Genomic DNA, 24,888 nt, shown 5'->3' with positions numbered 1-24,888 from the left:
GGAGTCATTTCATTTAGAAAAATGCTAACAGCAGATCAGAAGACACAGGAAGCAATATTTTACTCAGCAGACTGAATTTTTCTGGCAAAATAGCAGAGACTTTTTGCATAACATTCACTATCACCTCTATTCTCTGAATATTCCAATTTTTAATAGCTAGTTTGTTGTCTAATGTGTCAAGAATCTTCTATTCTGCTAATTGGCGAGCAGCCACCAGGTCAGCAATCCAAGGGACTTTGTATAAAATAAAAGCTGTGGTTGTGAAGAGGTTTGTTTTTTCACTGCATCAAAAATATTTTGCAGGTTTTTTTCAGTCTGCTTAATAGATCAGGCTACTTATTATTTTGAGATAGTTATTATTCTCTTTTTCTGTTTAGCAGCTGAACAAATACAAACATTAATAAAATTCTGGGGGAAGCATTTCATTCAATTTGGCCAACACTTTTTCATCCCCACCATGTGCAAAGTACCGTGCCAGATCTTGGAGATACAGAGATCAAAAATGACACATTCCTACCCTTTAGGCATTTACAATTTAATCGAGGGCCTAAGGCTAGTATCCTAAGAAGTTAGGATATAGGCAGAATGTGAAATAAATTCTTGATATTGAATTTCAAATTGGAATAGAGTTCAAATCCCCAGAAGAGGCAACCCCAGATTAAAGATTTTTTAATGAGTTTGTACTTGCTCACAAGATTTTACTAATATATCTACTTTTGCTAGTGAGCTAGAGACCATCCTTACAATTATTAGTTCCAAAAAAAGAGATTTAATAAAACAACTGAGAAAAGTAACTTCCATAAGTCTAGAATATGCTTTCCCATAAATAGATACATAATCAGTGAGAAGAATAGATGTGCATGGGGAAGCCCAAATTGTGAAAAAAAGCAAATCCATAAGAAAGAGACAACTCTTACCTTCAGTGCTGTAAGGATGCTGATGTCATCTAGTAATGTTGTTTGTAATAATTAAAATTGGGTGGCCAAATGTAATAGTTAAAAGTTTAATTTGACAAAAATAATAAATTAACTTAAAACAGACAACAGGAATAAAAAATTCCCTTTCACATGTTATACTCTCTGCTCAGCCTCTTCCTGCTGATTCGATGCTAAAGACACTCTCTTCCTGGTGTTTGAGAGAGGCATGCATTATCTTTGGCCACTGCTCCTTGCAGGTCTCACCTGGTCCCTGTTGAGCATCATTTTGTTGGTCTGGTGTTCTCTGTCAGATTCACCTTCACTGGTCATGAAGTTGTGGATCTTCTGTCTGTTTCTAGCTTCAATCGGAGTCCTCAGCTGGGCTACCACATCTTTATAGGAGCTTACTCTGACATTGTGCTTTTTGCTGCAAAACACAAAGTCTTTTCTGGGTCATGGGATCCCCAAGATGGGAGACTGGACACTTTGTCCAAAACCTATTAATGCTTGAAGCAATTCTTACTTCTAAAAGAGGAATTATGCCCCAGATATATAGCCATTAATTACAGAGCACTTACCTGAATGAATCTAATGAAGGGAAAGGAATCCTTAGAGGCAGCTAGGTGGTAGTACAATGGCTAGAACACTGATTTAGGAAGATCTGAGTTCAAATCTGGCATTAGTCATATACTACCTATGTGACTCTGGACAAGACTTATCCTGTTTGCCTCAGTTTCTCTAACTTTTAAATGGGAATGATAAGAACACTTATCTCACAGGGCTGTTGTGATCTAGTACCTGGCACGTAGTAGGCATTTTATAAATGCTTAGTCCTTCCCACTTTCCACTTGGGGCTGAAAAGTTGTCTCACAGAAGAAATGCTGTGTGCCTCTAATAAGAGTTGGAGACTTCACAATGATTTTAATCTTGGAGATGTTGATACACTGGGATACAAATTTCTGAGTTTTGAGCTCCCATAGACAGATAGATCCTGGCCCAGGATAAGGGTTAAGGGAGCTCCTAGGAACAGTTGACTACTCTGAAGAAGGGAAGATCATATACTTAGATAAAATGGCAAAGTCATTGGGATGGAAAATGATCAGAGAGAGGGTAGGGAAAATTGGAACAAATGACTTAGGATACAGGGTAATTTCTACCATGTGGTGATACCTCTATCCAATGAATTCATATGTCTGAGAGTGAGATACAGAAGGAACAAAAAGGAGAGGAGGCAAGAATTATAAAGAAACCATAGAAAATCATCTGAAAAAGTTGTTAAAATCAAATTCTTTAGATGTCTTAACCACATGAACAACAGAAAGAGATGAAAGAAGGAATGAATAAGGGTATATAGACCATTGATCAGAGAATGACCTTTCAGAAAATGCTGAAAGGGAAGGGAATTAAGGAAGAGAACAAAGAAAAGAAAAACTTCATAGAAAGAGAGGCAAGAAAAAAAAGCTAACATAAAAATTTCAAGGGGGTAGTTTGAAGTGAGCACTTAGAAAAAAAGAAGGGAAAATTGAGGACTATATATCAAAATAAAAAAAAGAAAATCCTAGAAAAAGGAGTATGAGATGTGTACATGGGGCATGAGAGCACTTAGGGAGAACAGCATTATACTAAAGTAGTTTAACAAAAAGCTAATGTAGGGACATGGTGTTGACTTATAGTAGAAAGAGGATTTAAAAAAAATTTAAAAACCAATACTAAAAAAGAACCAACCAACCAAACAAACAAACAGAAACCTCTCATAAAGAGCAACTAGGTGGCACAGTGGATAGAATGTCAGGCATGGGGTCAGGAAGACTCAACCTTCTCAGTTCAAATCTGTCCTCAGATACTTAATAGATGTGTGACTATGGGTAAGTCACTTAACTTTGTTTGCCTCAATTTTCTCATTTGTCAGATGAGCTGGAGAAGGAAATAGCAAACCACCACAGGATCTTTACCAAGAAAACCCCAAGTGAGTTTATGAAGAATTGGACATGACTGGAAATAACTGAACAATAACAATAATCTCTTGCAAATCTAATAAAATGAAAGAAAGTGGCAGAATGTCTAATAATTTCAAAAGGAAAAATTTAAAAAGGCAGAAATGAAGGCAGAGTACTGCTTCCAGAATGATCATAAACCAGTAACTATCAAATTCCTTTAGTAATGATTTAAATTTTTTAAAAGAGTTGATCAGCTAGTATGTGTCTAAGGCTAGATTTGAATTCAGATCTTTTTAATATGAATTCAGATCCTATTCTCTATTTTTTATATGACCTAGCTGTCTCTACTTTGAAAAAAAAACAAACCTCCCTATTTTTCAAGAATTTCTGGGAAATCTGAAAAAGCAGTCTGGCAGAAATTAGATTTAGACCACAAACTTATACCAAACATGACCCGAATATTAAAGGTCATATAATAAAAATTAGAACAAAAACAGATCTTGTACCTTTTAAACCATGCCCCTGGGGCTGAATTAAAGAAACCAACCAACCAAACACAAGGGATAGAGGTAATTACAAGAGATAAAAAAAAATTGGGGTACATAAAATTGAAAAGCACAATTACAATAAAAGGGATCAAAGGGGGAAAATCTTTATGTCTAATATCTCTGATCAGTGCTTGATAGGCAAGATAGTGAGACAGTTGAGAAATATGTAAGACCAAAAGCCATTCTCTAATAGAGAAGGGGTCAAAGGATATGGATAAACATTTTTCAAAAGGAGAGTGAAAACTGCTGCAGTTCCCTAATAATTATGAACAAAGTAAAGAAAGACAATCCTGTTTTATCTCACATGTGATAAATTAGCAAAGATGACAAAAGTTATAAATAATCATAATTGGAAGGGTTAGGGAAAGATGTGCATTAGTGCATTGTTAGAGAAGCTGTATGTTAGTCCAACAATAGAGGAAAGCAATCTGGAATTATGTGAAGAAAAGTGACTAAATTGTTCACAACCTTTGATTCGGTCATTTCACTGTTAGGAATATACTTGTAAGATGATTGACAAAAAGAAAGTCCCATGTATATCAAAGTAAAAATACTTTTTGCAAAGAACTGGGAACTGAATAGACCCTCATCAGTTGGGGAATGGCTAAGCAAAGTGTGTATGTGAATGTAACCGAAGTACATTTCCATTCCCCTTTAGTGCTTCCTTTTCTTCCTCATGAGGAACTGTCATAAACTAGGCTCCACTCTCTTTAACCTTTTCCCCCTTTTCTTTGGTTAATGTCACACTCATCTACTTCTCAGAATTGTCCTTTTTTTTTTTTTTTTTTTTTTTTTAAATCCTTACCTTCTATCTTAGAATCAATACTGTGCATTGGTTCCAAGGCAGAAGAGTGGTAAGGGCTAGGCAATGGGGGTTAAGTGACTTGCTTGGGGTCACACAGCTAGGAAGTGTCTGAAGCTAGATTTGAACCTAGGACCTCCCGTCTCTAGGCCTGGCTCTCAGTCCACTGAGCTACCCAGCTACCCCTGAATTGTCCTTTTTAAAGACGTAACAAAGGAACATGGAGCATCACACATCTCTACTTTTGCTTTTTTCATTGCATGGCTTGATCAGAAACCACAATTTATTCTTTATGGATCATGAACTGAGAAATAGTATTTTGTGGCCAAGAAGACATTCTCTCTCCAAATCTCCATTCCCCCTCCCCAACCACCTTAACTCTTAAGATCTTGGTGACATTTGAAGAGAAAGTGCCTTATTTCTAGAAAGTAGCCTAAGAAAAACCACCTGAAAATAGCTTGTTAGGCTTTTTAGCAACATTTAAGATTACTTACCTTATGAACATAATTCATTTTATAAGTTAACACTTAGGAAACAAATAAATGATATAGAAATGAATACTCTCACCAATAATGAAATTTTTCATGAACTCATTTTTTTATTTTTAAGAAATATTTTATAATCAAAGCAATGATACAAATCCAAAACAATGCAGATAAATGAAATAGGTTCTTGTTCTGATTTCTGACAAGCTTACTGAGCTGAACAGATTATTGCAATATATATCTATGTTTTCCACAAATCATATGGATATTAGGATTTCAAACATGAGAGATGAAGCACTTGCCAAATCACAATGAATATTGGCTGAGGAATACAAATTTTTGTTTAAAATTTTTGCAACTGAAATGATATAATATGTACAGAAATAGCAAACAGGAAACAAATTTTCACTGGGCTAAGGTAAAATTATGCAGCAATTACATAGCATCAAAAATTTTATACCCCAAAGACTGGTTGCTTAATTAACTTCTCACTAAATAGTTTGGGTGGCAGTTTAGGAATAAATAACCTTTTGTTATTCATGTAACTCAAATTCTTCAATTGTAATGGAATACAAATTAAAAAAAAATACAGTGCCCCCTCTAATAGCCAGTCAGTTTTGACCTTGACAACCCTAAGAACCATATCTATTGTCTTGTCCCATTCTATCAGTGTTTTCATATTAATATTTTTAGTTTTTCACACTATTTTTAACATCATACAGGAAATTCTACCACTTGACAATCTCTCTCTTTTACCAGTAGGTAGCAGGGACTGACATATGTATATGCATGTCTAGTCCCTTAGAAACCCTTATGAAGTGTCATTAATATAGTTTTGGTGACTATTCCACCCCAAAACTATGTAGAACCATTGCTTTTAATTGTTAACAAGTTTACCCACAGGTTAGCCTAGATTTGAACTTCTGGTGAAGACAGGGATTTAAACTATTCTGTCATCCCAACCAACTTTCTGCAATCAGAAAGATATTTCTATAGTGAAGCCAAATTGTAGAATAACAAGAGTGGAAAGGGTTCTTTCAGGCTATCTAGTACAACTAACAAAAGTTCCTTCCACTGACAAATGGCCATCAAGCCTTTGTTTGTAGAGTTCATGTGAAAGAGAATCTACTACTGCCACAGGAATTCTCCTTTATTATAACATTAATTGGAAGTCTTTTTTCTTATTTGGGGCCTAAGTTTACCTCTTTGAAATTTCCACCCATTTCTCCTTGTTAAATATTCAGGGGCTTTGCCACACCAGTCTTATCTATTTTTGAAATGACAAACCTTCCTTCAAATACTTGTAAACAGCTATTTACTTCCCAACCCATTTCCCTTTTAGTCTTCTTTTTCTTAGGATAAACATTCTTGGTGTCTTCTGTTGTCCCTCTGTGGCATGAACTTGAGGCTTTTCATCATTGCAGTCATTCTTCTCTGGATGCTTTTCATGTTGCTAAAACCTGCTTAAAATATGTAGTCATAAATGAACACAATGCTACAAATGTAGTTTGAGGAGGGCGGAATAAAATGGGTCAATAGAGGCACTTTATTGTCCCTCTCCAATAATGTAGTAGTTTTTTGGCTGCTGCATTGCACCATTGCCTTATCTCAAGCTGGCAGTCTATTAAAACCTCATTAGCTTTTTGTTACAAACTTTGTGCTCCTAAAGTTGCCTTTTCACTGACACATAGAACTATTTCTTTTAGGAAAGGAGGGTTTGAATTATGTAACAAACTTTACTAAAGCAGACTGGAAACTACTGCCATTTAGGGAACTGCCTGGGGCACTGATAAGTTAGATGATTTGCCTATGGTCACATAGCCAATTGCATGAGAAGTGGGACTCATACTCAAGTTTTTCTAACTCAGATGTTAGCACTCTATTTACTATGCTATGCTGCCTTTTTTAGTTATGGATATTTAAGAAATTTAATCTTAATAGATTCACCTCAGTGTTCAAGACCACATTGAACCTTTACTCTATTACCCAGTGAGTTAACTTTACTTCCAGTTTTGTATCATCATGCAAATTTGATATGCATGTCATCTAAGTTATTGATGATAAGTTATTTAACAAGAACAGAATTCCAGGAGTACTGAACTACAGAGCTGTAGGTTTCAATTTGCCCTTAGTCTATTAATAATGTTCATTATTAATGTGGCCAATAATGAACATTATGATTTTTATTATTCAATCAGCTCTAAGTCCATCTATTATCATTTGGCCTTCACATCCACAAGGATGTGTTTTGAAATATATTTACCCTTTCCCTTGATTTCTATCAGTCTATTACCCTTGTCAAAACAGGAAGTATTCGTTTTTGTTTTTGATGAAGTCATTCATGTTTGCTTTTAGTGATCACAATTTCCCCTTTGAAAATTTCAGAAATCATTGAAAAAAAGTTCCCCATAGTTTATTCATACCTTTGCACAAATACAACAATGCAGCTAAAATAACAAGTTATGGATTGAGGGAAATGGCTTTGTAGCAAACATTTATGATTAAAATCTTATATCCCAAATCTATAGGAAATTGAGACAAATACCTGAGATTAAGATCCATTGTCTAATAGATAAGTGGTCAAAATATATGAACAATGTTCAACAGAGGAAATACAAACTATCAACAATTATATAAAAATGATCTAAATTATTCATATAAATATAAATGAAAATTATGAGTGTATCATTTCATATCAAATTGGCAAAGATAAATATATGTATTAATGAGGCAGTGGAAAGATAGGTAAAGTAATACATAGTTGATAGTACTGAATTGGTTTAATTGTTTTAGAAAACAATTTAGAATTACATGAGAAGTTAATAAACTCTTCATAACCTTTGATTCAGCCATCCCATATAGGGGTTAATAGTAAGGTTGACAGACAGTTCTCATCTGTGCTAAAATAGTTCTGGCTACATTTTTAGTAGTAGCAAAATGCTAAAGCAAATTATGTGCCCACCAATTGTGGGTTGACCAAACAAATTGTAGAATATTAATGGCACAAGGAAAAACAGATAAGAATTTAGAAACATGGAAAACTCTTGTGAATGGTTGTAAACAAAGATGGAGATAGAACAATATACACAGTGACTACAATAATGTGAATCAAGACAAGAAAATTCAAATCACATATAGTGAACAATTATGGTTCTAAATCACTGTTAATACAGTTCTTTCATCTTTGTTAATAGATAGTATATTTTAAAAGAATATCACATGTTCTGTCAGACACAATTTCTAATTCAGGCAGTTTTCTTTATAACAGTTTAAGGGAAGGTACTTTTGGAGATATTCATCAGCAAGTAGTCATATCACAACAAAATATATCAATAAAGATATTAAAAACAAGAAGGAAGCTGCATACAGTATACTGAAGTACAAAACATGAATCAAAAAGGCTAGACAATGACAAAAACACAGGCCCATCCTTGCATTTTTTGGTATGGGTAGAATTATATGTAGTCTTTGCATAGAATTTTAGGGAGTAGGGTAGGGAGAAGGAACAGGGCACTCATTTCCCAATACTGGCTCATGTGAATTATCAATCTTTAAAGCTAAAACACAAATAAATTACCATCCTACCCCATAATATATATACTTAAATGATTAAAGGACAGATTAAAACATGGTTGTGTCCTATGTCAGCTGTCCTTCCTATTTTGTTGGTATCCTTCATTGATGGGGATACCAAGCATCTTGCCTATTCAGGTCTCTCAGGTCTTCAGTTTGGAGAAATTGTCAGAGACTGAGCTATTTTTGAATTGATCTCTGAAATAAATCAGTAGGTGCTGCCTGGCTTCCCCTTTTTTGTACTGTCCCTTGTTAAAAAAAAAAAAAGGCCTTCCATAGCTTTGTTTCTTCTAATAGATTCTTTCAAATTTTTGGCACAGAAGAAACATGTTAGCTACAGAAAAAAGTCACAGCATGAAGACTTCAATAATGACACAAAGATAAAATTGCACCAGCATCTTAAAAATACAACTGGAGACTTATTTGCATTTATGGGGGTAGGAGAAAGAATAGTAAAGTTTTTATAAGTTATCTAGCAGGAAATTCAAAAGAAAGAGACTAATATACTGATGAGTCTGAAACAGTTCACCACTAAAGGGGAAGCTTGATGATTCCACAGCTAGAAAACCTAGGTCTTATTTTAGGTCTGCAGTTCCAATAGTTCTTTTGAAGGAATGCAGCAAAGAAATTAAAAAAAAAAAAAAGATAGAGATGTCCATGAAAAAATCTGTGTGGAAAAGACTCTGTTTTAGGTCAGGCAATACAATCTCTATAAAATCAGTCCTTTTCCTCTTTTCATTGTTCCCTTTCAACTTGCAGGTATCACTAATCCCTAGAGTCATTATGAGTCATCAATGGTGGGCAGCCAGAACACCATGTTGGAACAGGTACTGGCAAAGGTCATGAATTTGGGGTTGAATTGCAAACAGGTTATGGGACCAGTATGCCTCCCATTTAACACAGCCACCTTTACTCCACTTTCTCCATTCCAAACATGAATCTTGCCATTATCAGAGCCAGTCATGATAAACTGAGAATCTGGAGTGAAAGAGGACTCCAAAGCAACAGCTTTGCTGTTGTTATATCCTCTGAAGGAATGTATCACTACTCCCCTAAATGAATCAATCAGATGGATAAAGCTGCCATTGGTAGATATGAGAATGCGTTTGCCATCATTGCTGAACTTTAAACCTGTCCACTCACAGGTCTTGTCCTGTTGTATCTGGAAGTTTGCAAATGGCCCCTTATCAAAAGCTCGAAGATCGTACAGTTTCACAATTTCAGAATTTACCCCAGCAGCAAAAATGATTCCTTCTGGGTCAAAAGCACAAATTGGTTTTCCCTGAAGATACATTAGGCCCTGACAGTTAGGGACTCGGAGATCCCAAAGTCGAATGGTTTTATCCAAAGATGCCGAGATAAATGTCTCATCAGCTGGTGACATAGACAAGGCTACTACCTTCTTGTCATGCCCAGGAAAGTATCGGATGTATTTATTGTATTTCAATGACAGGTAACGGATAGTGTCATCTATTTTGTTGGAGCTGCACAAAGCAGTATCAATGGCATGAGTGTATCTGACAAGATCTACTCCATACTTCTTGCTGTACAGAGTTCTCTTGGGTCGGCCCTCTCCACAGTCATATAGGACAATGGAGTCATCGTCACTGCTAGAGATGATTGCCTGGCCATTGGGACTAAAGTCAAAGCAATTGATCTTGTCTGAGTTCTCCTGGAATACCTTGGCTACCCGGAAACTCCTCAGGGACTCGTCAGTCAGCTTCATGGTGGAAGATTTGGAAAGGAGGAAGGCACGAATTTCAAGGAGAGGAGGAAGGAGTAGCAGCAAGGTTATAGGTAAGAGTCAATGATGGAGGTAACGGCAGCGGGGAGTGTGGCAGAGCAGAGAAGAAAAGGTCTGACAAAGCAGAAGGAGAAGCGTACTTCCAACAGGGAGGAGGCAGCAAAGAGGAATGCTGAGAGAAAGGTTAGGGGCGGGGTCACATGCTCTTCGAGTGGGAGGGCCCCTCCAACCATTGGCTCTTATGAGTGAATTCGAGTGATAAGGGGCGTGGCCAATGGCAGTCACGTGGACCTCTCGGCCTCCCCCCTCCTCGACTGGTCTGAGCCACGTGACCTGGCCAATGGTTTTTCTAAGGATTCCAACGGTTTTCTTTCAAAGGCACCAACGGTTATTTTTCAGCCCCCAAGAGCACCCAACGGTTTTTCCCCAACAGTTTTTCCCCAACAGTTTTTCCCAAGGTTTTCAACGGTTTCCATCCCCCTCCCTCCCCCCCACTCCCCCACCTCATTGCTCCAGTGACTTTTGGGGATGGCTCCAGCAATGAGGTCTTTTTTTTGGCTCTATGGCCCCTCCTGACAACTCCTCCTATACAGAAGAACCATGCCATTCTTGTTTTCAGCCTCCATTCCGTGCTTTTGCTTTCCTTTTCTTTCAATTAAAGAAATCAAAATTAATTACCTTCTTCCTTGGACATCCCCATCTGTCTCATTCTTTGGTTGATTACATTTCCCTTCACCTTGTTCTCAATTTCAGTCTTGGGAGCATCCCATTCTTCCTTGCCTGGCCTTACCTGAAGAATTCTTTTGGTGGGGAGTCTTTTCTTTGAATGTTTTGAAAACTCCTTTCCCCAGATTCAGGGTTCACATTAGCCCTTGGGAAAATCAGTTACCCTCCCTGGTCCCTAGTTCATTTTTCTATAAAACAGGACCCCTGTCAGCTTTAAATCTCTGCCTAAGCCTTACTTTCATTCATTCTCTCACAAATACTAACATGGAGTGCTCATTTACCTCCACGGTTCCCATAGTTTCTCCTTTGGCATCCAGTTCCTTCCTTAGGTGCAGAAAAGCGGTTCCTCTTTTCTGCTTCTTTCTTTTATCCAATGAAATTATTAAAGCAAACCATGAATTTATCAGCTACTTTACTTTTGAAAGAGAGATGTAACACATCAGAATGAACTGTTTCTTAGGTGCAGGATTTGTTGTTATTGAGAGATATGGGCAGGGCACCCTTTATTTTCTGAAGGGGAGGCCAGTATCATAGGGTACTAGGATTTATATCTATAAGATCCTTAGATAGGATCTAATTTAATATTCTCATTTTATAGTTGAGGAAACTGAATCCTAGAGAGTTTAAGTGACTTGCCAGAGGTTAAGGAGGGTCATTCTGACTTAAAATTCCGTTCTTTCTTTTCTTTTCTTTTCTTTTCTTTTTTTTTAAATTAGCACACCACCCTGTTTTCATATTTTCTCTAGAATTCTATAGTGGAATCTCAGCATCACTCACTATTCCTGTAGCTGGCAGCCAGAGTAAGTTGCTGTTTCTCATTCTTACTTATTGCTGTGACTGATGTAAGCTCTCTGGTTGCCTCAGAAGGATTCACCTTCACAGATTTACAGATTTCTTCAACTTAAAGGCAGAAGAATTACACAGAATAGGTGGCATGTTAGCTTTCCCAAATAAACTGATATAAAACGAAGAATCTCAATGTATAATCTTAGGAATTGAAAGATTATATTTACTTTTGCGGCCTGTGTACTGGCAGCCAAAAGGGACCAGTTATAAAATTCATCAGCAGATACCCAGCTTTGTTCCAGCTACAAGAAAGACAATCAGGCTGCAAATTCTTTCACCAATTCTTCAACAATTACCAAGATGACAGTGATCATATATCAGCTGCTTGGAGGGGTTTAATAATGGTACTGCAGATCAGATTTTCCGTTTTTATTTGGACTGTCACTTTTTTGCCGATTTTATTCAGCCTGATTTGTATAGGGGAAGGGTAATTTGCATAGCTTCTCCAAGCCACTCTGAGGACTCCTTGACATTAAAATGAGCTAAAAAAACATAAGTGCTGACTGTTTCTGCCTTGTATTGCTACAAACTCTATCTCAGTAATTACTCATGCCCTACTGCCTATTAAGCAACTTACATGGAAGAATATTGAATAAAAAGTAAACAAAATCCATATATTCATACCTCAAATTAATTTTCTACTTGTTCCACATTTGTGTTGATGAATAATAAATTCTAAGACAGAAATAAGATTACTTCTTCACATTTAAGAAATCTAATTAACATAAATGTATCCTGCTTTATTGCAGTTCACTCCACAAAATACCTGAGTTCCAGATTTACTTGGGTTATACTGAGGCAAAAGTGTGAAGTATGCAAAATTTGTCTTGGATCTGATTTCTGCCCACTATATTCCTTTTCCTCCCATCTCTAGTAACTCTTCTCGCCTTCCCTTTTAGGAGTAACTACCATTTACTGCACCAAAACCTACTTAGGAAAGGATGAATTTCAGTGTATTTGATTATCTACACTCTAGGATGAGTTGTTATTTTATATTTTACATTTTAATTCTTACCTCTAATGGAAGAATTTCTCCTCTAAGAAGACATTTCAGGGATCAATGAACACTTTGGGGAGGATTTTTTGAATAGGGCACTGTCTCCTGTGTTCCAAAACCATATGATGGAGGCAGCTGCTTACATGTGAGACTATCCTTATTTTCGTACAGGAAAATGATTGCTTAAGTGTGGAAATCACATTTCTTTTCTTTGTAAAGAGCTCCATTGATCACAATTTACTTTGGTATTCTGTCAAAACTTTCTCTACTTTTTCTAAGGTGGTAGCTTCACTCTCACTTGTTATGCCTCTTAAAGTCTTCTCTTCATTCCTCCAATAGTACCACATGCATATTTATGTAGTCAACATTAAAGGGATATAACTTGCTTGTATACCATCACCTCATTGCTTTTTCCATCTCATTTCAAATTTCATCCAAAAATAAATGTGTTCTTCTTTTCCTGAACCATACTCTCCTTTTTCATAGTTATAAGAAGAAAATGAATTCTATCTCTTAATACTTAATAGTTGTGTGATGATGAACAAATCTCTTAATCTCTATAAAACTCATTTCAACATCTATAAAGTGAGGATAAAAAATGCCCATTTGAACCTAACTCAAAGAGTTGTTGTAAAACTCAAATGAGATAATCTCTGTAAAAGAATTTACAAACACTAAAGTGCTCTATTAATGTTAGTAGCAGTTATTATTGTCTCTGTGTCCATATATAATCAAAATTAACAATAATATCATCTTTCCTTTTTATGTTGTAATCTTTACAAAAGATTATCTTAAGATATTTTCAGAAAGGTTAACAGTGATCTGTACTGATGTTCCCAATAGAAGATTTGAGATTCTGCATATACTTTGGATGGAATGGCCTCTGGATTCATGAATTCTTAATAGTATAGCTAGAAAGGTAATAATATGATAGTTATGAAGAAGGAAAGGAAGAATAGCTTAGGATAAAGGTAAAGTTGGAGTGGAGGAAAATAAAGCGGGAAGAGAGAAATGAAAATTTCTTAACTAATATGGACACATTATTGTTTTATATAAAAAGAGCTTAAAAAGCTTATTTGTTGAATTGGACATAATTGTATGCTACCCAGCAAGAGAAAACAAATGTAACTTGTTATGAATAAAAAACAGATCTAAGAAGGCCTTTAGGACACTGGAAGAATCTATGAGAGAACATAGATAGTAATTACATGGGCTAAGGAGGCATTAATGTTTTATTATGTGCACTGATATAGGGAACAGTAACATTGATTAGATCATGATCACTGAATGACTGAAGTACTGGATTGTTTTTTTTTTTATCTTTGTGATCTCCAGCACCAACCACTGTACCCAACAACCCAACATATAGTAGGTACTTAATAAATTGAGTTGGACTTGCTCAAGTTGGTCTCAGACGGAAGAACCAAAGCAATGGATTAGTTTCAGAGAGGCGATTTCTGCTTAGGTAAATAGACTGATCTAAATGAAGCTAATGGTTTTCCCACTCTGAGATTCTGTGACAGTTCAAACTGATAAATCCTTCTCCCCTCTTACTTATTTCTCCACACCCCCGCCCCCAACCTCACACCATAATATGGAAAGATTACCTCTCTTTCTCATGACACAGTTCTCATTTGCTTGTCTTGCCAAAATTTAGTGGACTTTCTGTACTCCATATATAGGTTGGGTTTTAAATAATTGGGTTTCTAAAAGATGATGGAAGAATGGTTAATTTTAATGATGACCATTCATAAACACATGCTGAATGTTGTTTAAAGAGACCTTGAAGGAACAGTCCCCAGCTTCTCTCATAAAGCAGAAGGTCCCAATTCATGTACAGGAAAATATTCTGGTGATTCAGGAAGATCTTCGAAACTGAAGTCAAATAACTAAGAACTTTTGTATGATTTATGCAATATTATTGCTCTGTAACAATGTTCACATGCTTCTTGCTTTAATCACTTCTCTGTCCTTGCATTTATCATGAACATCTGTTGTTTGTAAGGATTAATTAGTTTTGTTTTGGGTTGGCTTAGCTAATCTTAAATTACTGGGATATGAGACTCTCAACTGTTTTCTTGAATGGTCAGTGGTTAGAGTTCTGTAAGTTCTTTAAGATATATTCCTAGAATTTTGAAACATTATGGGAGACTCTCCTTCCCTACATAACTGAAGCTTCCAAATTCTTTCTTTATATCTGGAGTTGGTACTGAAGAGAGTCTGTCACTACATATATCCTCTCTCTTCAAAACTTTTGCATCAACTCTCCTCATTCTGTGAGCTTCATAACACTGGAGCACCATTCATTCCACCAATTTGGAATCACACACACCAAAGCACCAGCTCAAGGGCAAAGCCTAGTTATAAGATAATTAAGAAGTCATTTCCTAAGGGATACTAATCTAAACTATAACCAGAGTATAATAAACTGTAATCTATTATGACATATATTAGATAACATCTTAAGAAAAGGATGATGACCCATCAGGAATCTAGATAAAAAAGGAGACAAAGTTTGTGTTTTTTTTAAAGGAGATACTATATGTGGTGGTATTCTTATGACCTTGAAAGATTACAAGAATGTTTATTCTACAGTAAAGCAGGGATAATTTTCCAAAACATACTATAAGCAGGATGAACTATCTCATAAGACTATCTGCCTCCATTGGCTCTCATTCCATGATTAGTAAACAATAGTCCAATTATTTTAATTTTTTTTCAAGTACCTTGATACTTAAAAAGGTGTGCCCTTATATGTATTAGTTCCCCTGGTCTTAACATCTCAGATGAATGGATAAAAGAGTTCCTAAATCAGCAAGGCTGATGACCAGAATTTTGATATAAGATTAATTTACCAAGTCATTATCACCCTGTGAAATCTAATTCAAGCAATCAAATTTCTTTAATAATATCTTTTCACTGAAATATCTTGTAATATACTTGATCCTTTTTTGTTTTATTTCATGTCTTTGCATAACTGTCTTTCAAATACGCATGCTTAGCCATTAGCCATCTTTCTTGCTCTTCTACTTTGTTTATATTCTATAGCACTGATCGTACTTCATTACTTCAAGTATTTCAATTTTTTCAATTGAAGATTTTTTTTTGTGGGGACATTGGAGAATAAAAACAAACAAAACAAGCCACAACTTTTCCATGACTTAGAAGATGGTCTTTGAGAGTTACCGATGCCTAAAAAATTCAGCTTCCTGTAGTTAATCTGGTCTTGAGTCTCTGCAACTTAGGTAGGATGGTCCTTAGGTCAATAGTTTCCAGATTTTTTTTTTTGATTTGCACATTTCTCAGTAAAAGATTTTTGAGTGTGTACCCCCAAATATATGTATATGTGTATATTCATAAATCATATAATTGTTCTAATATATATCATAATATATATCTAAGGCAGCTAGATGGCGCAATGGATTGGCTGGCCCTAGAATCAGGAAGACCTGAGTTCAAATTCAGCCTCAAATACTTACTAGCTGTGTGACTGTGGCCAGGTAACTTAGCCTTGCTGCCTTAGTTTTCGTGCCTATAAAATGAACTGGAGAAGAAAATGGCAAACCATTCCAGAATCTTTTCCAAGCAACTCCCAAATGCAGTCATGAACAACAAAATAATATATATTTTATAGACATGTAACATTTGAAAGGATGAAATAAACATTTTAAAACATTATAACTATCCAAAACTTTTTGCTCTTACTATTTTAGAGCAATCTTTAAAGCAATTACTTTTAATGAATAATAGTCAACTAGTTTTTCATTTTAAGAGCAATATAATTGGATATGCTTCATTATTTTTAAAAATCTTGTGATATCACCTTGTAATATAGTGATCTGAAAGTTTGAGTCCAAGTTCAGTTTGTTTTACTTCTTGGTTTTGATGTGTGTTAATAACTGAAAACAGTAGTTCACAAAGATCCTTTGATCCATATGGAAGAAGTACCTTGTTGATTACATTTATTAAATCATGATTCTCATTTCCTAGTATTATTCATCTTCTGGGAAGATCTTTGTTGAAATCCAATTAATCAATTTCTATCTTTACTCATGTTAACCAATTGTTCCTACAAATTATTTTTATTTGCAACAAATCAGTTTAAAATCCATCAAAAACTCTTTGTTTGGAAAAATTTTTAATAAGTTAGAAAATTACTTTTCTAAGTCTTAAAAATATAAGTATGAGGATTATTATAAGTTGATGCACAATTGCTTGGATAACAAAAGCTTAGTTTTTCAATGTCTTACTAATTGTGATAGATTTATAGTATCATTAGGTCATATCTCAAGATAAAATAAACATAGGACAAGGTTCATTATTAACACTAATGTGTTAAATCCATATTCTAGTTAATTATCTTAATATTTTTGGTCAATTTAGTCATATCTGATTGAACTGCCAACATTTTTCTATTATAATATGGCTTTAAAAAGCTAATATTATGAGTAGAAGTGTTAGTTCTGCCATTTTCTTGTTATTCCACTTGTACCCACATTATTAATATTCTTTAATTTAAAAGTTTCTTTATAGGAATCTTTTTATTGCATTTGTTTATTTTGTGAGAGTTAATCATAGAATCATAGAGACTGACAGATTGAAGAGATCTTAGTGGCTATCTAATATAAACTGTACCAAAAAGGAATCTTCGCTATAGTATAATTGAAACTTTAATACATTCCATAAATCTACTTAATGAGGCATATGTATACTAAAATAAGTTTCAATAGAAAGATAGCAAATGAATGAGGGAAGACCTCCCTGTTGTGGAACTCTCACTCTTCTCTTTTTCTCTCAGAATATCTTGCATATTATATGTGATCCATGGCTGGGGAAGGGAGCTAGTATCAATCTATATCCTGAACATTAGTATTTTCATGAAAAATAATAATATTATTATTATAATTTTCTTAGATTAAATATAAATAAAAGTTTGAATATTTTCTTGCCCGAAAGGATCATTTTGTATACTCTCTTTGGTGTATAGACCTTTTTCTTCTTTATCCTTTTAACTTTGGAAACAATCTTAGACAACAGATATATAGTTTAGTTTGGGCCCAATAGGGCCTCTGTTTAAAGATTTTTCTAGTCTGGAAGAGTTTGCTAGAGTTTTTGTTTCATTTGAACCACCTTTGAGAACTCAAAGTTACCTTTAACACTGTGATCTCAAAATATTAAGTGGAGGATAAGAAGTTCTCTTATTTAGGAAAGGTGGCATCCTCTTTTGAAGGGATAGGACCAACTGGATGGCTAACTTTGCTCTTTGATGGTTTCTTTGACCTTTATAACACCTTATTTGTATTGATCTATCCCATATTTCTCAATTTACCCATTTGTTTTTCCTTTTCTGGCCATTCTCTCCCCAGTTCCTGGACCCTGGATGTTACCATTTCTCACCCAGATCACAGTCTTCCTGAGTGCCCAGGTGAGCAATAGTTATAGTTGAAAAGAAATTGAATCCAGTGCCTAACAGCAAATTCACTTGCAGCAGGAGAACAGTGTCTTCCTGAGAATTCTCTCTGGCTGGCTTGCTGCACAGCTGTCATTCTTTTACTTAGGGACCATATTCTCATTAATCTCAGCTGCTGGGCTTCCTTTCTAAGTAGGAGAAAAGATTCCATAACAAAAGAAGCTTATTAAAAAAAGAATATAAGAATTTTCTTACCCTTTTATTCAGGATGCACTGTGAAAGTGCTGACAACAGAAATGGAATTTCTGTCCATTTAGCACATTATTTTTTGTATAATAATGATTCAGGGTTATAACTTGTCTTAGTTTTGAAAAAAAAAAGATGGTCAGGAGCAACTAGATGGTTCAGTGGACTGAGAGTGAGGTCTAGAGACAGGAGGTCCTAGGTTCAAATCTGACTTCGGTTACTTCCAAGCTATGTGACCCTGGGCAAGTCACTTGACCTCCATTGCCTACTTATTACCACTCATCTGCCTTGGAACCAAAACACAATATTGATTCTTTTAAAAATTTTAAATTAAAATCCTTACCTTCTGTTTTAGAATCAATGATGTGTATTGGTTTCAGGATAGAAGAGTATTAAGGGCTAGGCTATGGAGGTCAAGTGACTTGCCCAGATTGCCACTGCTAGGAAGTGCCCACAGTATTGATTCTAAGATGGAAGGTAAGAGTTTTAAAAAAATCGATATACCTATCTACCTACCTACCTACCTACCTGCCTATCTGTCTGTCTGTCTGTCTATCTATCTATTCAGTAATCATCTAACTATCTCTATAGATGGTCTATATTGTAATTATCAAACTGACAGAGTTTAAATGTTTATTATGGGAAACTCACATTAGTCAATCAATGAAATTTATGCCTGAATTTTTTAATGCCAAAAAATCAAAACAAATTACATCAAGGTTGGTTAGGAAGAAAAACAACTAAAGCCAATGTATTTGAATATACTTATTTCAGAATGCATTTGTGTATCCTGAGATAATGACATAAACCTACCCTCTGGATTTAGAAACATAATTATTCAGCTTGAACAATTTCATACTCTCAAAGTTGGAAAGGCTCTAGGGAGACATCTAATCCAAATTATACCTCAATAGAAACTGTTTTTATAACATCCCTAACAAGTGTTCATTCAGACTCTTTTTGAAGACCATCAGTGATTGGGAACTCTGTGACCTCAAACAACCTGTTATGGTTCTGGACAGCTTAAATTGTTAGGAAGTTTTTCCTTTTAGTGAACTAAAGCCTTTCTCTCTTGTTTGTTTCATAACTTTAATGTTCTCTGGACTATTGTGTCCTACAAGAGTGTGTGTGTTTGCGTGATTCATCTCTTAAGAAATAATTATATAGAACTGGGAATTTCTCTCCTATGTCTGTATGTTCCATGAAACCTTCTAGTTAACTAGCACTGTTTCTCAAGTACATTTAAATTGAGAATATTTGGTTAGTCTTTACATAGTTCTGAGCTCATGTTTCATACTTACATGATTAATACTATTTTCTATAATCATGTGATTTTCCAAAATGTTTACTGATTTAATAACCTTTGTTAAATTTTCACTCATTATAAAAGACATTTCTGCTCTTATGAATTATGCTTTTCAATTATTACCCAAATTTGGAATGTTCCAAATTTGGATCTAAGGGATAAGATAATCTCTTTTTAGTTTACTACTTGTGTGTGTGTGTGTGTGTGTGTGTGTGTGTGTGTGTGTGTGTGTGTGTGTGTGTGCTGTTTTTATCTATACACTAACAGAACAGAAACAGTTTAAATATTCATCCAAATAAATTTAAGTCTTAGGAAACAAATGAAAAGTTGGGAAAAGTGATGAAGTAGGAGGCAAGGTAGGGGTAACAGAGTAAGCTTGCTTATATTTCTAGTTTTATACTGGAGCAAATAGTTAGAAGGGCAAACAACCCAATTTATCTAAGGCTGCTGTGCTGAAAGCAGCAGGGACTTCTTCCCTACCAGGAAATGGAAAAGAACAGAGTGGAGAGCACCAGGAAAGGGTCTGTTAGCCAGAGTCCCCCCAAGGGAGTCTAAGATAAAGCCAACTAAAATGGAGTAAACACAATAACATTCTAATGTCTCTACCATTACTAAGAGCCATTAAAGAAATGTAAAAAAGCACAACAGTTAACTGCATTCATAAATTGTAAACTAGCCTTTGTGCAGACCATAAAGATTGTGTCTTACAAGTCACTCAATGTGTGTTAATTTAATTTTTTTTGGAGGGTGGAAGTAGGAAAAATAAAACATTAATCATCATTTCAGAAAATGATCTATTTTACATATATGCCTGCTGAGAGAAGGAAAGCTGTTTGTTTTTGGTAGCCTGCCAATTCCCACTTCCTTTTTGATCATCAGAGAGCTGTATTCATAAATCTCCTGCACATTGAGAGTAGATTAGCCCTTATGTGGCCTCCAATTTTTATTTGTATGTCCAGAATCCACTGATTTTAGCAGGGAAACTAGATTGCATCAGAGCTTTATAATAAACTACAGTACCTCTGACTTCTTGTTATGAGTGGTCTACATTAGCTATCATGTAAGTTACCCAAGATAATAGATTGCCCTCTCCATTTTTCTTTGACTGAGTTTCTTTGTTAGGCCAAATGTGGCATAGGACCTTTTTTTCATAGGAAATGTGGCACCCTGGACTTCCTCAGCAGAATGAGTTAATGTTTCTGGAGGTTCTTAAGTTAGGACTCAGTTAAAGGACAGAATCACTTTCTCATTGAGTGACTGAGAAATTAGCCTAGTATTTTGAGGAAAATGCTCACTCCTGGAGTTGTGTTTTTTCCATAGTACAGAAATATGAGGGAGATTCAGAAATATACTTTAATATACAACTCATAACATTTGTAGCTAGGAATTTAACTTCTGTTCTTCTCAAGGTCCATACCTCTTCACCTCAGACAACCAGAGTGACAAAGGCTCCATTAGAAGAATTTCATTTTCAACAGGAAATACTCAATTTTTGGATAGTCATGGAGTGGCCAAGCAGCACTGGAACCCAGGGAGAAATACAAAGTATAATCAGGAAAAGACATCTTAGATTCGTTGTGAATAGTAGAAGTACTTCTATTTCCAAGCTAGTAATGAATATAACCTTTGCCAAATATACAAAAGCTATTTTTGATACGCACAGAGCTGGATTTCAATTAAATACATAGCAGAGAGCTACGAATTTCTATTAGGAACCATACCAGTAGCACGTAAACTTTGTCACAATTACCCAATTCTCAGCTATCCTTAGATGATTTATGGTGAGAGCAGATGCAAAATAAAAGCATCTTGAACACTGATATTAGCAAAAAGGGAAGAAGTCAACTCTTGGGAACTTATTTCCTTTCTTAGGAGGTATCTTATTTCTAAGGTAGTGAAGGAAAAAAGTATAACTATTCAAGGGAGTGCAGTATTGAACTATAATCATTTGTACATTTGTACCAGAAAACAATCAGTGGTGCCCCATGCGTTGTTCTCCATGGTCATGAAGGCATTTCAGTATGACATCAAACATTTGAGTCAAGAGAGAATCTTAGAACTAGTGAGATGCAGATTTTACTGGCCCAAAATGGAAACAGATATCGTTTGAATAATCTTGGATTAAATATTAATTCTTTGACAGTGGATCTGCTTTTTGGGAACAGTCAGAAGTCATGTGGCATAAAAGACAGGCTATCAAGCTGGGAAGTAGAGTTAATATGTATGTATGCATGTACGCTTATATGGATTTATTGTAATTATGCTCATCATTGTTAAAAAACCAATTACTATATGTGTATACACTTAAAATACAAAACAAATAAACAAAGTTATGATTAGAGTAATAAGAATGATTTTATCATGAAGTTTATAATGTGGCAATCCTCAAGGAGGAATTAAAAAATTTTTTTGAGCAATGACAAGCATAAATCTGAATTTTATAAGGTGACTACTTTGAAAGACAGCAGTTATTGGAATATATGAACTTTCTTATGTTAAAATATTAGTCTTACTATTTTATATGGAGTCAATATCTCCCAATATTTGATGCAGATATCATAAGGTTGAAGGAATGACCGTAGAATGTTAGCTTAATAATACAACAAGTCTGATCTTGTATCACAGAGCTCATTACTAGCTAGTTCCCTGTCAGCTAATGATACATGTGCTGGCACTATTGGCAGCATGTAAATATAGATAAACTAGATTACTGAAGGGTCACAAAAGAAATATTTCTCAAAGAGGAAAAGTTTCCATAGGGCTCATATACAGAAGAACATACCAGAAGGGAGATGGACTATGGCATCTCTACTGTTTCATTACTGAAGTCTTTTCAGTTGAATCCAGTTCTTCATGACTCCATTTGGGGATTTTTTAGCAAAGATCCTAGAATGGTTTGCCATTTCATTCTCCTGCTCATTTTACATTTGAAGAACTGAGGCAAACGGGGTTAAGTGACTTGCTTAGGGTCACACAACTAGTGGCTGAGGCCATATTTGAACTCAGAAAGAGGAGTATTTCTGACTTTTAAGCCTGGCACTCTATGCACTGTGCCACCCAGCTGCCCTGAAAAGGCCCCGACTCTTTTCGTTCCTGCTTTCACATACTGTCGTCTGATATTTGAAGTATCAAATTGAAGCTGGTCTAATGAAAGCCACCAACAATAGTTTCACTAATTCTTCTTACATATGTTGTATATAATTTTGTTTTGAGTGGAAAGACTAGAACACTCTCCTGGCTCAAATACCAATATCTATAACCATAGAGCTTCATTACCATTATTCAGCTGTATTGACATATGCCTCATATATGGCTGGGCTAAAGTTTCTGTTAAACTTTACTGTTACCAAGTCTCAGAGCTTCCTTTAACCCAAGGATGAGGAATCTTTTACTTCTACGATAGATCTGGTCCTTGACATAAATTTTTCTGCCATAAAGACAAGTGTCAAACAGTCATGCCATTTATGCCTATAGTTGCTAAAAATGAACACAAATTTAAATGTCTATAGTAGCAATATAACAAAAGGCCACAAGATGGAGATATTACTTCATGAAAAAAAGACGTGTGTGTGTCTCTCTCTCTCTCTCTCTCTCTCTCTCTCTCTCTCTCTCTCTCTCTCTCTCTCTTAAATGAAACCGATTAGTCCTCATTTCCAAGATCAGGAAGTTTCACATTGGAAATTAAGAAAAAAAAACAACACAATTTCAGGAATATCAGTTCCAAATTTCAGGCAGGAATCGAAACACTTAAACGTTATTATATTTACTAGTTTAAAAATATTCTCATATTTTTCAGTTAAAAAAGTTGTCTTAATCAAGGAATTAAATTTTTGCTTTTGAGTATTCTTTGCAAAACAATGACATTATGACTCATGTCGTTTTTCTTTTCTTTCCTTAGTCTTTTTCTCTTAGTCTCTTTCTTACTACTTTTTTGTGTTATGAAAAACAAAATCAAAACATAGAAGTACATGTTTTATATTTCATTTTTTTATAGAATCTTATGCAAGTTTAAAAATAGGTGAATGAGGGGCAGCTGGGTAGCTCAGTGAATTGAGAGTCAGGCCTAGAGATGGAAGGTCCTAGATTCAAATCTGGCCTCAGACACTTTCCAGCTGTGTGACCCTGGGCAAGTCGCTTGACCCCCATTGCCCACCCTTACCACTCTTCCACCTAGAAGCAAATACATAGAAGTTAAGGGTTTAAAAAAATAGGTGAATGGAATTTAAAAATATGTCTCAAAATAAAATGTTGCTTTTTATTCACATAGTTAGCAGTTTACTGTTTTCTATGGATCAGTGGCTCTACAATGGTTGGGCTAGATCAGTGGTTCTAAAACTATGGTCCTAGGGCCCATGAAATGTGGCTATGAAGCGATTTCCTTGATCCTTTAAAATTCCTTGATTCCTTGAAAAAATAAATAGAAGGATGATTTTGCCAACAAGAGGAAAGACAAAGAATCAAATTAGCTATAAATCCTCTGAGAATATTTTTCTGATTTCAAGGTATGATATTTAATGCCTTTTTTATGTATATCCTGTTCCAATTCAACAGCTGACTTAACTATTTATCAGGCAGTAAATAGACTGGAATCAGAAAATACCTTTGAAAGCTATGAAGTGAAGAACTGAGTCCTTCCATTCCACATTATCATGAACTTCTGCAAACAGGCTCACCAAGTTTCTAGGGAAAGATTCTAAGAACTGGGCTCTCAGTGGCCAATCTTCTATTACATTAATATGTTATTTAGATTACATTACTATAATTACAATAGCTTATAACACATTTATTTTGTTTAATAGCATTTTCTTTGATCTTATAATTACTATGGTTAGCAAGTTCTGCAAGTATCAAGCCTATAATATCTTTCTAAGTGTACCACGGTATAGAAACGGATAATTTGCTACTTTTCTATGTGTGTTGTGAGAAACAAAATCAAAATTCAAACTCTGAAGAAGTTTCATTGGTAGAAAATTCTTATTTTGGTCTTTCTCTTACCTTATTCTCAACATTTTAGATTTCTCTATTTTAATGATTTCATTTTACTTATGAACATTCGCTTTATTTCCAGCTATTCATAGTTTTTTCAGTTTTATCATGATAAGAGATGATTGTCCTGTGATTCTTTTATAGTTAGGTCTGTTATAATGTACCATTTAGAACTTCAACATTTATATAACTATTAATATTGAGGATATTAATAAGCAAAGGTCTTTAATGACAAATATAATTATTTGATCTGAAGAAAGCTCATTACCCATTTCTATCCACAGAATGTCAAGGATAGAAAGTATCTGTCTGATGTTAGTCTTATATTTGGTCCTGATTTGTATATATAGAAATAGGCAGAAATG

General features: G+C 35.1%; 1 protein-coding gene across 1 annotated transcript; it reads right to left on the bottom strand.

The window, feature by feature from the left end:
- Positions 1–9,043: 9,043 nt before the first annotated feature.
- On the bottom strand, positions 9,044–9,988 carry LOC123241580 (WD repeat-containing protein 82-like). Its single transcript, XM_044669196.1, has one exon. It carries the CDS (start codon positions 9,986–9,988, stop codon positions 9,044–9,046), a length of 945 nt encoding a protein of 314 aa, XP_044525131.1.
- Between the last annotated feature and the right edge of the window lie 14,900 nt (positions 9,989–24,888).

This window comes from Gracilinanus agilis, chromosome 3 (assembly GCF_016433145.1).
Source record: "Gracilinanus agilis isolate LMUSP501 chromosome 3, AgileGrace, whole genome shotgun sequence".
NCBI classification, from domain to species: domain Eukaryota; kingdom Metazoa; phylum Chordata; class Mammalia; order Didelphimorphia; family Didelphidae; genus Gracilinanus; species Gracilinanus agilis.
The sequence above is the reverse complement of the archived record's forward strand: the minus strand, read 5'-3'. Positions and strand labels throughout refer to the sequence as shown.